The sequence below is a fragment of the Aedes albopictus genome, chromosome 3 (assembly GCF_035046485.1).
Source record: "Aedes albopictus strain Foshan chromosome 3, AalbF5, whole genome shotgun sequence".
NCBI classification, from domain to species: Eukaryota; Metazoa; Arthropoda; class Insecta; order Diptera; family Culicidae; genus Aedes; species Aedes albopictus.
In genome coordinates this window covers 226,126,654-226,142,667 of record NC_085138.1, presented here as the reverse complement: position 1 = coordinate 226,142,667, position 16,014 = coordinate 226,126,654, and the positions used below count along the sequence as shown (strand labels likewise).

The window sequence follows — 16,014 nt, the reverse complement described above, 5'->3', positions numbered from 1 at the left end:
ACGGCAATCGCGGGGAGATTAGCCTCTCGCTGATGGGGTCTAGCGGCGGAAGATTTGGTGGGTAACAGGGATACACGAAACCATTCGACGAGGACAATGTCGGCACTGACCCTCTTTGCAAACTACTCCGACACGTCTGACATGCCTTGAAGTTTGCAACCGATTCGAAATGACCAGCCTGTAATAGCACTTGTCCTGCAGCTTCAGAGATAGTCTTCAGATCGTTGATGAACCAAAGTCTGTCACACACACTGCATGCGACACCAAATTTATTTTCAACAAACCGTTTGATGAACTCTCGATCGGCTCGATCGAAATTTGGTTCATCTTGTGTAAGACCAGACGGGTTATCGTCTAAAAATGAAATTCACAACATTTTGTTAACACAACGAAATATATAGTAAGCACACACAACTCACCCTGACTTAAAGCAGGATTTTGATCAAACTCATCCTCTTCAAAACTTGGTTGAACAATATCTATAAAAATTGAGTAAATGTTCCATCAATTTTATATCGAACAGTTTATGCGAATGGGGTTGTGGTGAATGCATAAAGTAAATTTTTGAATTTATAATGCAACTTACCATGGTTTTGATATTGTTCGGCTTCAACGCCCAGTTCGACCTCATTTCGAATGAGAGATGGAGTCGTTTCTAAAAAATGAGAGTTTTTTTTAGCAATGATCCCAAAACGATATTACAATTGTAAAAATTTCAGTTCTAATTTGAAATTCCAAAAATATTCGTTTAAATCACGAATGCGCTAAATATTTCCGCTAATGTTTACCCAATGAAAATATTGCTGTTATGTGGGTAATAAATATTCGCAAACTTTAGATCATATATGTCTAAAATACACTGTAAGAATATGAAAGCTAGTCTTCCTAAACACTTGTTATACACATTCCCCTTGATAAACAAAAATATTCAGCATATCTTTTGCCACATCTTGATCCATTTTCCGAGCCTCATGCATCTGATTTGCATTTTGTCAAAACAGCTTCAAACATCTTTAATCTTTTGTCCATTTTCGTTACCGTTTAGATAACATCGGTTAAACAACTGAATACATTTAAAAATTATAATCGAAAACACGCATACGATCAGTATTGTCCAGTGTTGCGAAAATCATCTCATTCATTTGAACAGTAACCAACAGTAACTATCAAATGAGAAGCGAATCCTTGTCAATTGAATGGATTGTCACTCAAATAACTAGCTGGTCACGAAACACGATAAACCCTGCAAAATTCCGCCAGACTGAAAAATTATCGAATGTCGGGTCAAAGTTGGGTCAATTTTTATCGTATGTTGGGTCACTGTTGGACCAACATTGAACAACTGTTAGGTCTATGTTGGGTTTGGTGGCCAAAATAAAAACAGGTGAATGATAGGTTGATGTCGGGTTTGACGTCATCAATGATGATAAAAGCTTTAAACCCACAACACCACAAATTAAACTTTTTATATGGGGCTCAATTGGTAGCCTCGGCAACACTATATACGATGATCAAATTGTGGTTACTTACCGCGATATGGAAGCGAAACGTCCTCTGGAATGTTCCGAATAGGAATCGACATAAACCTCACCGGATCGGTACTTCTACCCGGAATCGGTTCAAGATTAACAACCGGACCAGAACCGGAATTAACCACCGCAGAATTACTAGCAGCCTCCTGCTCAAGTTTTTTTCGCAACCTGTATGCCCTCATGCGTTCCGCATTCGTCATAGCAGGTCTAGGCGACACTGACACTTCACTTTCTTCGTCTGAATTCTCCATCTCACGCTTCCGCTTGCGATACTTCGCACGGTACTTTGCTCGCAGATGTTGGGACATCCTTCCGAACTTACTTCGTCAACTGTTGAAGTCAAACTGGACAGCGTTCGAAATGTGATGGCCTCTTTTATAGCCTCAAAGTTGCCGCCAATTTCCTTTCGTCTGTGGGTTGGTGCACGAAATTGAAGTCTGTGTTAGGAACTCACTAGAAAATCAGTCTGTAGCAATTTTATCGCAATTGAAAATTAAATTTTGTTGAATTTTTCAACACGTTACCAACATTATGTAATGGCTATTGTAGATTAATTTCAGTAAACAGTGGCGTATTCTTCTTCTTGGCGTTGCGTCGCCACTGGTACAAAGCCTGCTTCTCAGCACTTCTTCTATGAGCACTTCCATAGTTATTAACTGAAAGCTTCCTCTGCTAATGACCATTTTGCATGTGTATATCGTGTGGCTGGCACGAACTATTGTCAGATCCTTTGTATACGAAACACCGGCGTGGCGTATTCCAAATGTTTAATGCTGCCTTGCTGTGTGTTAATGACGTACCGCGCTTGAGGAACGCAACAATTTTATTGTCCCATAAGAACCAGGTAAAAGGAGAAAAATCCGCGGCGCATCGTTCCCTCAAGCAATAGGCCGCGTGGGCATTTGGGCAAAAATATCAATATTCTATGCCCAAGAAAGCCAAGGAAATTTCATTTACGAAAAATTCCTGGGCTGGCCGGGAGTCGAACCCGTCACCCTCAGCATGGCCATGCTGGATATCCGCGCCTTAACAGCTTTAGCTATATAGGCCCCAAACAGCGGTGTATATTTAGTATAAAATTTGAACTTTATCGATAAACTATAAAAAATTAGAATTAGTTGAATTTTTAGAAATAATAGAATAATACTCCAAATAACTCATTCGGAAGCTTTGGGGCCCTTAAAAGGACCATTTTGGTATAACTCATTGCCACCCATGCCGCCACCACCGATTGATCCGGAAAGAATCGAGGCTTCATTGGACAGAGGGCGGTGCCACCCGCTTGCTCATCCGTTGAAGCGGATCTTTATTGGGATCTTGCTGCTGCTGCCGCCGACAATCCGTGAAAGAATCGGGGCCCCGGCAAACGAAAAGTGACGCCAATCGAATTTTCGTTTGCCGAGGCGGATTTTTCTTTGGATGTTGCTTCCGCTGCTGCCTCCACTACCGATGGATCCGAAAAGAATCGAGGCTTCATTGGACAGAGGGCGGTGCCACCCGCTTGCTCATCCGTTGAAGCGGATCTTTTTTGGGATCTTGCTGCTGCTGCCGCCGACAATCCATGAAAGAATCGGGGCCCCGGCAAACGAAAAGTGACGTCAATCGAATTTTCGTTTGCCGAGGCGGATTTTTCTTTGGATGTTGCTTCCTCTGCTGCCTCCACCACCGATGGATCCGAAAAGAATCGAGGCTTCATTGGACAGAGGGCGGTGCCACCCGCTTGCTCATCCGTTGAAGCGGATCTTTTTTGGGATCTTGCTGCTGCTGCCGCCGACAATCCGTGAAAGAATCGGGGCCCCGGCAAACGAAAAGTGACGCCAATCGAATTTTCGTTTGCCGAGGCGGATTTTTCTTTGGATGTTGCTTCCGCTGCTGCCTCCACTGCCGATAGATCCGAAAAGAATCGAGGCTTCATTGGACAGAGGGCGGTGCCACCCGCTTGCTCATCCGTTGAAGCGGATCTTTTTTGGGATCTTGCTGCCGCTCGGCGCTGTCCGTCCGCTGCTGTGTGTGCCGATGAAATGATCGAACTGAGTGTGTGCACCTCTTATATAAGTTTCGTCGTGTCGCCTCACAGAACTATGCTTGATTGGGATTGGTTGGGTAAGACTGAGCTTTTACTAATTTTCAGCTCCAGCCTCAGTCAAGGCACATCATTCAATTGAGCCCCAGCTAGGAAGCATAAATTTGTGGTGTTGTAGGTTCAAAGCTTTTACCATAGTTGATGACGTCAAACCCGACATCAACCTATCATTCACCAATTTTGATGTTGGCCACCAAACCCAACATAGACCCAATAGTTGATCGATGTTGGTCCAACAGTGGCCCAACATTCGATAAAAATTGACCCGACTTTAACCCGACATTCGACATTTTTTCAGTCTGGCGGAATCCAGAAAAAAATCAGAGGGAACAGCTTTTATACCCCTAGATTAGCAGATGCAGCTCCTCCCATTCGGCTGGCTTTCCAGAATATTTCATTTGCATGGCCCGCCCCGTATGCTTCAGACGCTTCAAACGATTAATCAACCCAGAAATGAGAAATTTGTTCACTAAGCGTTAAAGTAAACAAAATATTGGAAGATTTAGATCATTTTAATTCGAAAATTGTTAGAGTTAAACAATGTTTTACGAAAAATAGTTCTGATAGGGTAATGCGTTGCTGAATTCGGTTGGAATCATTAGTGGCCGCAATTCAATCATTCATTTTTCGGGTGAACCACACTGTTCTCTATTGATGGAGTAAAATTATCTGATTTACAACTCTTGAAGAATCATTTTTTGGTGATCCTGATAAGGACCGTTGGATAAAGCAACGATTTCAGGAAGAAAATTGCATGAAACCGCCTTGCCACGCAATGCGTGTTGGTTTTCTCCGTGCTAATCCTGCAGGATGCCACCGAAAATTGGTAGGCCGCTTTCTGCCGTGGATAAGATTCATGACGCTATCAGCACGATAGCCGAGAGTCGCCGCTGGGTACTGCTCAGGTGTGGAGGTGACATCCACCCTGCTTGACTGATCCAACGAAAATGACGAAAGAAATCAGAGGGAGCAGCTTTTATGCCCCTAGATTAGCAGATGAAGCTCCTCCCATTCGGCTGGCTTTTCAGTATATTTCATTTGCATGACCCGCCCCGCATGCACCAGACGCTTGAAACGGTTAATCAACCGAGAAATGAGAAAATTTCCATTTAACGAATAAAGTAATCAAAATATTGGAAGGTTAAGATCATTTTAATTCGAACAACGTTATAATTTATCGATGTTTCACGAAAAATGGTTCGGATAGGGTTGATAAATTCCGGATGGAACCATTAGTGGCCGGCATCGTCATTCTTGCGGGGCCACCAAGCACTCAATCTTTCACTTTTCGGTTGCACCACACTTTTACCGATCGATGATGGAATGAAATAATTATCTGATACACAACTCTTGATGAATAATTTTCTATGGTCCTGAAAAGAACCGTTTGAATATTGGACGATTTTAGACAAAAAATGACATGAATTTATTATGCCACGTAATGCGTGTTGGATTTGTCCGTGCTGAATGCTGCACGCCGTCGAAAATTGGCCCGCCGCTTGTTGCCCTGGATGTTCCTGATGCTATCATCAATGCGCCGCCGCCAATCAATCGGTGAAGGGCCGAGCCCCGAGGACAGCGACGCAACTCGCAAATTCGTCTATCGCGGATCCTTCTGTGGATTTTGCTGCCTCTGCCACTACTGCCGAGCAATCGATGAAACGTATTCTTTCCTTCGTCTGCCGCTTTAGACGGTTAGAAGGCGAATGTGCAACAGCACCCTTGCCGACAACCACCGACGCCGAGCCAACACGGCCGTCAAAGAATAATGAGCGAAAACGCAAACGAAGAAAGCGGGCCGCTCTCGTTCGATGCGTTCACCTCGAGACGACAAAGACGAATGAGGGAAGATGCGAAGAAGCAGTAGCTTTTATATTCGACGGGAGCATCCAAAATGTGCTCGATCGTGATTGGCTGGAATAAACATGGGTTCACATTTCCCAATTTTTCAATAGTTTGTTATTGAAAAACAGCAAATATTATTATTGGACATAATTGGTGTAAAGATTTGCAATCGATTGGTGCCAAAATTTTGAAAATTCAACAAGAAATGGCTGAGCTATTAACGCTCAAAATCTCCACTTTAAACGTAACGCGGCCGATTTCTGAAAATTTAGAATGACACCCGGTATAGAAAAGAGAGACGTAGTCCTACGTCAAAAGAATGGATTTGGAGATCCGAATGCTGTGACTGCTTCTGGTCCGACCTACATTGCAATCCGTTCCGCTAAGCACTTTAGATCAACCGCGTACGCTCATGCTATGGATTTCAGTCATCTTCTTCAATTATCCTCATTCGACCCCATCATGAAGACAGCATCAGGAGCTGTGAAGCCAATCTGCATTGTCACTGTTGACGGTGGCCCAGACGAAAACCCACGTTTTACGAAGTGCATCGATGTAGCCATACATCACTTTCAAAATTATGACCTTGATGCTTATTTCGTTGCAACAAATGCCCCTGGAAGATCGGCCTTCAATCCGGTGGAAAGAAGGGTGGCTCTTTTAAGCCATGAACTATCCGGATTGATTTTACCCCACGATAGGTATGGCTCACATTTGAATTCCCAAGGCAAGACAATTGATGATGAACCCGAAAGAAAAAAAATTCCAAAACGCAGGAGAAATGCTGGTTGATGTATGGAACGAAGTGATGATAGATAGATACGAGGTCTCTACTGAATACATCGTGCCGGAATGCTCCGAAATTGACAAGTGCGACATGAAGACAGTTGATGAAGTTTGGAGAGCTAATCATGTTCGGACATCTCAGTACCTGCTACAAATAGTTAAATGCAATGATGAGTCTTGCTGCTCTCCGTTCCGCAGCAAATACGGAACGTATTTCGCAAACAGATTTTTGCCAGCTCCACTTGCTTTGACGTATGAACCACAAATTGCAGTAGTAGACATTGCAGATGGTTCAGTTGAAACGAAATCTGAATCCAATGTAAAATTCACTACTCTGTTCCGGTCTATTGTTCTATTTGATTGCTCAGAGTTGGCATATGATCACTATTGTCCATCTGTCACTGATAAAATACCGACCAGAGTTTGCTCCGATTGTCAACTTTACTTCGCCTCCACAACACTGCTGAAAAACCACCGAAAGATTCACGGTGGACGAAAAACAGATAAACGAAAGCCAAGGAAAATTATTGCAAAAACGCCAACTTTGAGAGTGATGATGAAGAATGGGAAGCAGAATGGTTGGACGAGGAGTTACTTGATTTTGAAAACGTTGAGCACGTGGATTCGGCAGAGGAGACACATGCCATCCCTACAGTAACTATGGAGCAGCATTTCAGTAATCCATGGGAGTTTGTAAGCGTCGAATGAAGTTGTAGGTAACTATCCATAAGTGACTCTGGAGTCGAGAATTTTTTTAGTGGCCTGAAGAAATTGCCTATGAAATGTTAAGTTTTTTTTTTATCATACTGAACGAACTATGTATATCAAACGAAATAAACAACGTTTTTAAACAAACATTAGCTTATAATTACTGAAAAAAATACCAGAGCAATGTAAAATAAACTACAGTTCTATTAAAACAAATGATGGATCACCTGCGCATACATTTAGAACTTTTATAGTTTTATTCTTTATTAGTCTAGTCTCCTTTTAATTCTTATTTTTAATTATATAATGCAGAAACTTCGTACCTACTAGAATGCTTAAATGTATCGCATATATTTTTAACATAAAATTTAATTTGTAAAAGGGGTACTTACGCATTTTCAACAGCTGTTCTCTTCGTCACGGTTTTTTTTTGAAACCTGAGAAACGAAGAGAACAAACCTGCCGATAATGCCCTTAGTTACTCTAATGCGGATTTGTTTTATAGCGTGGATCACGTAATAGTTTGATTCCATATAGGTATGATAATTACTTACAGATAAACACTGCGATGGACGGCTAAAACTAAAGAAATGTACATGTTTTTATCATTTTAAAATAGGTACTTAAAATTGCGTTACATGTTACGAAAAGGGGTGGGTGGGTGTATTCGAATCGTTACAAACATATAACGAAGGGGTGGGTGGGTGAGCAAAAACGCAAATTTCAGCGTTATGAAATTTGTGAACAAGCCCAAAGATGGATCTCCGTTGGCAAATTGATTAACAGGGAGATGTAATCAAAGTTATAGCCTAAAATATGCAGGGGTGTCTATGTGGGGTGGCCAAAATGTTTGGGATATGCAACATTTTTTTCTCTCACAAAAAAGTTCAACATACTGTAACTTTTCATAGAAAGCATCAACAGCCTTCAAATTTTGACTGTTTGTCAACCTATTATATGTGTAGCATTGGAACAAATTTGAGCTCGATTAGTAATTCTTTCACGAAACTAGAATCGTTTTCGTAAAACACTATTTTTCAGACAGCTTATTTTTGAACTGCCATATCTCAGAAACCAGAGAACCGAATTGAATGAAATTTTGAACGTTTATCAGCAGTATATTAGTACTTCCCGAGTTATTAACACTAGGTACTTTTGAAACATTTTAAAAATTACAAGGGTATAACCACGTATATGACATCCCTATTCCCACCCAAAAGGATTGTTTGCAGCCAACATCAATTGGGTTCCCCCATTGACAATGCATTTGAGTTCCCTAAAGATTGGTACAAGATGCGGGAATCAAAAACGTGACGTCATCGCACCCTGGTGGGTATAACCCTATGCGTTGTACGAAAGGGTGACGTTGGATCGCGATGATTTGGATTCAATAGTGTGATGGTTCTTGTAGAAGGGTTATTATATCCTAGAACTGTAGGAACGGCGAAGGTTTGTTGCTGCGAATACTCTTTCATGTTTCTTCCTCCTTCCATAAGTATTTGAAACAATTTTGCCATGGCCGTAAATTTCGCAAGACTGCTGCCAAGTCCTCTATTAATTAACCATTCAGTCCTTTTCAGGACTACCGATAGAGATTTCTCTCAAGAGTTAATCATTAATTTCTGCTCGACGCCTTCGTACTAGTAGGTTTTGAAATGTTGGTATTCACGTGTTTTCACTTGCTAGGAGAATTCGGTAACTGTTCAAATTGGATTTCACGAAACCGAAATCTGGTCAACTTTCAGAAGAGATTTGTTCGACGATGGGGCTGTCTCCGATGTCAAAATTTAAATTCACGCGGAACCGAGCTAGCGCTGATGAAGTAAATAATTATTCCCAGTTGATGTCCATGATAAGTCCAAGAGACCGTGGGCCTCCAAAGACTGGGGCAACCGGAGGCCATTCCCCGGGAAACGATATTGTTGTTGCTGCAATTAAAATCCTGAATGAGCGCATCGAGGCGTCCCTACAGGGTGTACAGAAGTACACCGCAAGACGGGCCTGAAGAACGGCGTTCGGCGATAAGGGCACGTTGGTTGGTGAAAAGGCAGAAGAATTAGAAGAAGTAATTCGAAACCGATCGGCGAGAGGAAAGCCATGGCCATCAACTTTCCAAGACTGATGCCAAGTTCCCTACCAATTTACCATTCAGTCCTTTTCAGAACTACCGATAGAGATTTCACTCAAGAGTAACTGTTGATCATTAATTTCCACACGGCGCATTCGTAGTAGTTGGTTGGTATGTCGACACTTTCTAGGAGAACTAGGTAATAAGTCTTGCAGAAAATTCAGAATTGTAGCCCTCACAAGGGCTGTTTAAATTTGATTTCGCGAAACCAAAATGTGATCAACTTGCAAAAGAGATTTGTTCGACGATGGTGCCAAACAATCAACATTGAACGCACTCCCTGCGGGTCATCTACTCTATTAGATTAGCATATTAATCATATTGAACTACAAAGTTGAATTAGACATATCGATATAGAGCATTGACTTCTAGTGACGACCTGACACAGTGACAAATGAAATACAGAATTACTATTTGCAAACCAAAAATCTACTCTGTTTATTCTTGTTTAACTCTTATTCATTCGAATCAGTCAAACCTCGTGCGTGCAGTGAATGTTTTGGCACTTTACTTTTTATTTTGTGTGAACCCTTGCAAAAATAATGATTTTTTTTTGTTCTCTGACGCGGCTGCTTGGTTGAACTTTATCCTTACTGCACTAACCGGAGCAATGGCGGCGCAGTGGACCTTGTGTTTCTCCGAGGCAATCAGCTGCCTTTCTTTAGTCTCAAACTTGAGACTAAATATGGGTGGGATTATGAAGATGTTGTTAATTAGTTTAAAATTTCACCTATTAGGCTTCGCATTATGCGATTTTCACAATGTATTCTGTTCTGTGTACCCCCGCCTTAGGCGTTTTTCAATCGATAGATTCGGTTTTATTGCTGCTGCTGTTTGTTGTGCTGTGATTGCCTAGCTTGGGTAGTGGCTACGCTTATGAAAGCTTAGATCAAACGTTAGCATTGAAGAACAAAAACGATAAATCTTTGCAGACTTATGCAAAATGGTACAGCCCAAGTAGCCTAAATACAGTTTATTCATCTGTAGAAAATATAAAAACCAGAGAGATCAGTTCTTTCAATATACATCAGATGATCCAAAGACAGTGCTTTATAAATATGAAATAAGCAGATACAGATAATTTCTCGTTTTATGTCGAAACTAAAGGAGAGAGGTTGACAGTGAAACCAATTTCGACGGAACCGTTTCCGCTGGCGACAGAAAAGCTGCGAGATTTACAAAAACCAATTAGCTTTGTTACCCACAAACAGTATGTATTACGAAAAATTCATCAAATCACTTGCTCCCAAACAGAGAGGTAGGCGTGCTCAAAAAGGCATGAACTGTAAGCAGGCTAAATGTTGTAAAATTCACAGGCTAAAAGTTGTTCAGTTGTTTTACATTGATTGTGATAAACATTTGAGGACTTCTAACATAGGTGAAATTATTATAATTTCGAAGCAGCATCAAATAAGGTATTAAGAGTGTTGGAGTGTGTCTACTATAAAAACAAGTGAACTTTATCTACATGTACCGTCAAGGCGCCATTCACCGTGGGGGCTCCATTCACCGTGTGTCTTCGAATATTTTTTCATTATTTCCATATTATGATTGAATGATATGACAATTTCCCTTCAATTTCACCAACACAACACTAATGTATTGTTACCATGTCAAAACGCTCATTAGAAACATTTAAAAGTACCATTTTGACACTAAAGTGTGTTTACATGAAGCGGGTTTCTGCTCGTTCACTGCATTCATAGTGAAAAAACGAAAACTGTGCTAAGGTGATTTAAGCGATAAACTATATGTAGTAACGTTTTTATTCCACCAGGAAGCAATTAATTTCACATATCAGGTATGTATTTTGCATTACCGAAGTAAGTTTAACAAGAAAGTACGATTACTCGTACTTTTTAATTGAAACAAAAAAGCACGGTAAATGGGTATCCTAAAAATCAATGGTCTCCATTCACCGTGCCCCATATTGTCCCATATATCTAGAAAAAAATCGAAAATTTAAACATTCGTTTTCAAATAAAATCTTGCAAGTTATTACTTGAAATGAATTTAAACAAAGTAAATTTCCTTGGCTGGGTTGTTTTGATCATTTTTAAACAAAGTAGAATAAAATTTCTCATACACGGTGAATGGGTCCCTACTACCACGGTGAATGGTGACCTACCACGGAATTAGGCGACCCTACTACCCTTTACTAATTGTACTATATCACCAAATTTTGTGAAAATTTTTCTACTTCTGTGGATATTGCTTTAATTTTAACCTATAATGAAGGCAATTAAAAGCGGCACCAACAATGTTAATAAGACTGGTGTCAAATGACAGCCCTTATTTGCCCCGAATTCTCTTAGATCCACGGTGAATGGTGCCTTGACGGTATACGAAGATTTAGCAATGGATGAAGTATTTTATTTTTAATCAGAATTTACTTAAAACAGCAATTAGGGGTATTAGGGGCATAATGGACACCCTAAGCAAATGAGTATGTTAGGCCTGTATAACATACAAAAACTTAACATATTATCAGTTGGCTTACAACTTTAACTTGTTTCCTACGTATTTCAATCATTTACAGCTGGTAGAATGTCATTATTGTGAAGAAATAATGAATTGAAAACCGTATGTTTTTTGGGGCTGGCAGGAAAGGTACGGGGCGAAATGGACACCCATCGGGGCATAATGGACACCGCTGCATATTTTATGCAATATCTTTGAGAATATCCACCAGTTAAGTAATTTGCCAACGGAGATCAATATCACAGATAAAATACTCCATCTTAGACGAGTTTACATAACTTCAAAGTTAATTAAATAAATTTTAGGCTAAAATAATCGGATTGATTTTTTTCAAACTCTCTAAAACGCCTAACAGTATGCAACGCGCGTACATCCATTCATAATTGCCAGTGTTCATTTCGCCCCGAATAGACTACAACATTGAAATTGCTATTTTCAGTGTGTTCTGATCAAAAATATAATAGGGGGATTAGGGGCATAATGGACACCCGGGGCGAAATGGACACCCCTCTTTTTGCCGAAACCGTTGACTTTTATGTAAAACTTTCAATGCATAAGTGTAAAGGAACAAGTCATTGTTCTATTTTTCAAAAGTACCATTTATATTCCTTCAAAATAACCAAAATATCATTGAAATTGAAGTATGTTTTTCATATGGTGGATTTCTTATAATTTCGAAGCAGCAGCAAATAAGGTATTACGAGTGATTGAGTGTGCCCACTACAAAAACAAGTGAATTGTTAGCTTATCTACATGTATACGTAGATTTAGCAATGGATGAAGTATTATATTTTTGATCAGAACTTACTGAAAATAGCAATTTAAATGTTGTAGTCTATTCGGGGCGAAATGAACACTGGCAATTATGAATGGATGTACGCGCGTTGCATACTGTTAGGCGTTTTAGAGAGTTTGAAAAAAATCAATCCGATTATTTTGACCTAAAATTTATTTAATTTACTTTGAAGTTATGTAAACTCGTCTAAGATGGAGTATTATATCTGTGGTATTGATCTCCGTTGGCAAGTTACTTAACTGGTCGATATTCTCAAAGATACAGCATAAAATATGCTGGGGTGTCCATTATGCCCCGATGGGTGTCCATTTCGCCCCGTACCTTTCCTGCCAGCTCCAAAAAACACACGGTTTTCAATTCATTATTTCTTCACAATAATGACATTCTACCAGCTGTAAATGATTGAAATACGTAGAAAACAAGTTAAAGTTGTAAGCCAACTGATAATATGTTAAGTTTTTGTCTGTTATGCAGGCCTAACATACTCATTTGCTTAGGGTGTCCATTATGCCCCTAATCCCCCTACTTCATCCATTGCTAAATCTTCGTATACATATAGATAAGCTAACAATTCACTTGTTTGTATGGTGGACACACTCAATCACTCGTAATAACTTATTTGCTGCTGCTTCGAAATTATAAGAAATCCACCATATGAAAAACATACTTCAATTTCAATGATATTTAAGTTATTTTGAAGGAATATAAATGGTACTTTTGAAAAATAGAACAATGATTTGTTCCTTTACACTTATGCATTGAAAGTTTTACATAAAAGTCAACGGTTTCGGCAAAAACAGGGGTGTCCATTTCGCCCCGGGTGTCCATTATGCCCTTAATCCCCCTACTGGCAATTACGAATGGATGTACGCGCATTGCATAGTGTTAGGCGTTTTAGAGAGTTTGGAAAAAATCAATCCGATTATTGTAGCCTAAATTTTATTTAATTAACTTTGATGTTATGTAAACTCGTCTAAGATGGAGTATTATATCTGTGGTATTGATCTCCGTAGGCAAATTACTTAACTGGTCGATGCAATCAAAGTTCCTAAAATATGCAAGGGTGTCCATTATGCCCCGCTGGGTGTAGGGTTCTCGGAGCCACCAACCAAAATAATTCTGCTTGCATAGATTCTTTCAATGTGGAGAACATCACTCGTTAAAAGTCCAGGCAGGATGAGTCAACCAAACCTTCGCAAAATTCCTCCAGCATACTGAGGCATTCGGCTAGCCATGCCAGAATATTTTGTAATTTCGTCGCCGATGGGAAGTTGTTGATTTTGCTGTTGCCATTTCTGTTGTTGTAGCCATTTTTGTTATTGGCCCTTCCATTGTTATTTGTGTTTCTGTTTTTGGTGCCGTTATTAGTACTGTTGTTGTTTTTGTCGTTCTTATAGTTGTTGTTGGCGTTGTCGTTTTTGTTATCATCGTTGTTGTTAACGCCGTTGTTGTTGATTGCCTCCCCGATGCCATATAGTGCTACTGTTGCATGAATTCGAGTCTACTAATTTTAACGTCGTTGGCTCTGAGACTTAATTATTTTTGCGACTTCCCCTTTGGCGTTGGAAAGCTGGGAAATTTCCCTCCTTTGATCAGCGTTGAGGCCTGCTCTGGAGCTAGTGGTTACACCTTTTTCGCATCGGAAAAATCACCTGCGGAGGCCCTACTCCGTACGAGCTAATCAACACAGAAAACTACCCTAATTTTTAATCGCACTTTGCTCAGGATGACGTCTTCTTTGAGTTTTAAATCATGTTATAATTATTGATTAGTACCATGAGTAGGGTGACCCTCACCCAGAAGCTACGGGGCGCTCAAAGTGCTTGAAGTTTGTATTGGAAAACGTGGCCAAATGTATGCAGAAATTTAAAGTTTTCAATTATTGACGCTAGGTGGCGCTGTAAGCGTTTAATGATAAAACCCTTTAGTATTATTGTAGGTGTCTATATTCCAAAACCCTTTGTCGAAGACCGCAAAGTGATCCGATGCCTGTGAGAAAATTTATACTCTAGGCAAAATGTAGGCCACCCTAACCATGAGCGTAATTTGTAGTTTTAGTGTATGCGAATATGTCAAATTTATGTGCAATCATTGAGTTAAATATCTGTCAATATAATGCACACACTGTATACTTGTTACGTAACGCTGCTAGTGACTCATCTAACTACTGATCACGAATGGATCCACGTCTTAGTTCAGTGCTCTAGCTCAGTAGAAGAGTAAGCCTATTTTTCCAATACCCATTCATCGTTTCTGACTAACCATAGAACTCCCATGTTCAATTATTTAACCATCGCGGTTTTGTTCCTCAATGCCAAAGAAGTGAGTGCATCACCATCCAAACCACGGATATAAAAAAATACCTGTTAAAAATAAACATCATGTGTCGGATATTGAAGCTCAAAATCACTTACGTGTTCATTGCAGCAGTTGGTCGCCGACTGAACGATTCGCACGGCTCCGAGCTAAGTAATTTCGCGCCTGATACGCACGGATCAAATTGGAAATCGCTGATCACAGGTTACTGGAGCCGCTGTTTCTTTAAATCGAATATCCGTGCCTGAATCACCTCCGACCTTCGGACCGTAATGATCACGTCACGTCGTCCTTCTTTGCGCTGCAGCTCCAATGACGACGTTGGCAAAGTCTCGGTGCCGGTAATGGTCGCTAGAATTAAATCACGCCCCTGCACGAGCTTCCATCATGAATCCCGGACAAACCGTCCGTCGTTGTTGTCGTCTTCACCGTCGTATATAGTGGTACACTTGTTCGCTTATATTCTCTTCGGTATTGCACACCTATATAATGAAAATTTCTTCCAATTTGCAGTGCCGTCACGTCGCTCGGATAAGCGAGCTGAATATGAATGAGTATTATTTTCTTTCTTCACCAGACTACACCCACACCGTGGACGATATGCTCTAATCAAGAAACTATTCACCGTTGCGCATCACCATCATTTTGATATTTCCTCACTCCTATCACTGTATTAACTGCACTCATTTCCCAAAGTATAATTGTCACGATTTGCAATCTTTTCGAATCACTCGAAACACACTCAATCCCCAAAATAGATTTCAAACGACGAAACACATGTAGTCACCCCGAAAACGCGTGCTTCTGCTGCGACAGCCGACAGAAGAATGAAGAAGTGACAATCGTCCTCTTCATTGGCCATGCAGCACACGCCAGTCAGTAGTCCGTGCCATATCCGATTCTGGCTGGATGGACGTGATCGCATGTGGCTGTGTGTGCGTGTCGCTTCTTACCATGCCTCCTTTTTGGGGAGGGGAGACCAACAGCTAGGCGCGCATGTCTATGTGCTTTGTTTACATTCCGACGTTATCAGTGCCGGCATGTTGTACACGTGGACCAAAAGCGAGTTTGATGATTTAGTTTTTGAAATCGTATTTTTATATAAAAAAGCTACCACTGGTTCATGTATTCTACAGTTTTTAATGTTAAAAGATCCGGATAAAATACCCGCCAGTGATCAAATCAATCATATTCGGAACCGGCTCCGAATTCACACGAACAGCAGTATGTTGCGCAACAGGTTGCTTGGTGAGTGTGTGTGTATGTAGTAGAGACTGGCTGTGTACAGTAAAAAGAACGATAGCCAATCGTGGTTTGCTTTTTCGGCAAGATGCCTTCT

The 16,014-nt window shown here is 40.6% G+C and overlaps 1 protein-coding gene across 1 annotated transcript in view; it reads right to left on the bottom strand.

Moving 5' to 3' along the window:
* LOC109397782 (zinc finger imprinted 3) overlaps positions 1–15,718 on the bottom strand; it is a 142,615-nt gene extending 126,897 nt beyond the window's left edge. Inside the window, exon 1 of the mRNA XM_062859231.1 lies at positions 14,774–15,718. Within this exon, the coding sequence (XP_062715215.1) occupies positions 14,774–14,781 (8 nt within the window). The 5' untranslated portion in view covers positions 14,782–15,718. The remainder of the gene's footprint in view (positions 1–14,773) is intronic.
* Positions 15,719–16,014: the final 296 nt, after the last annotated feature.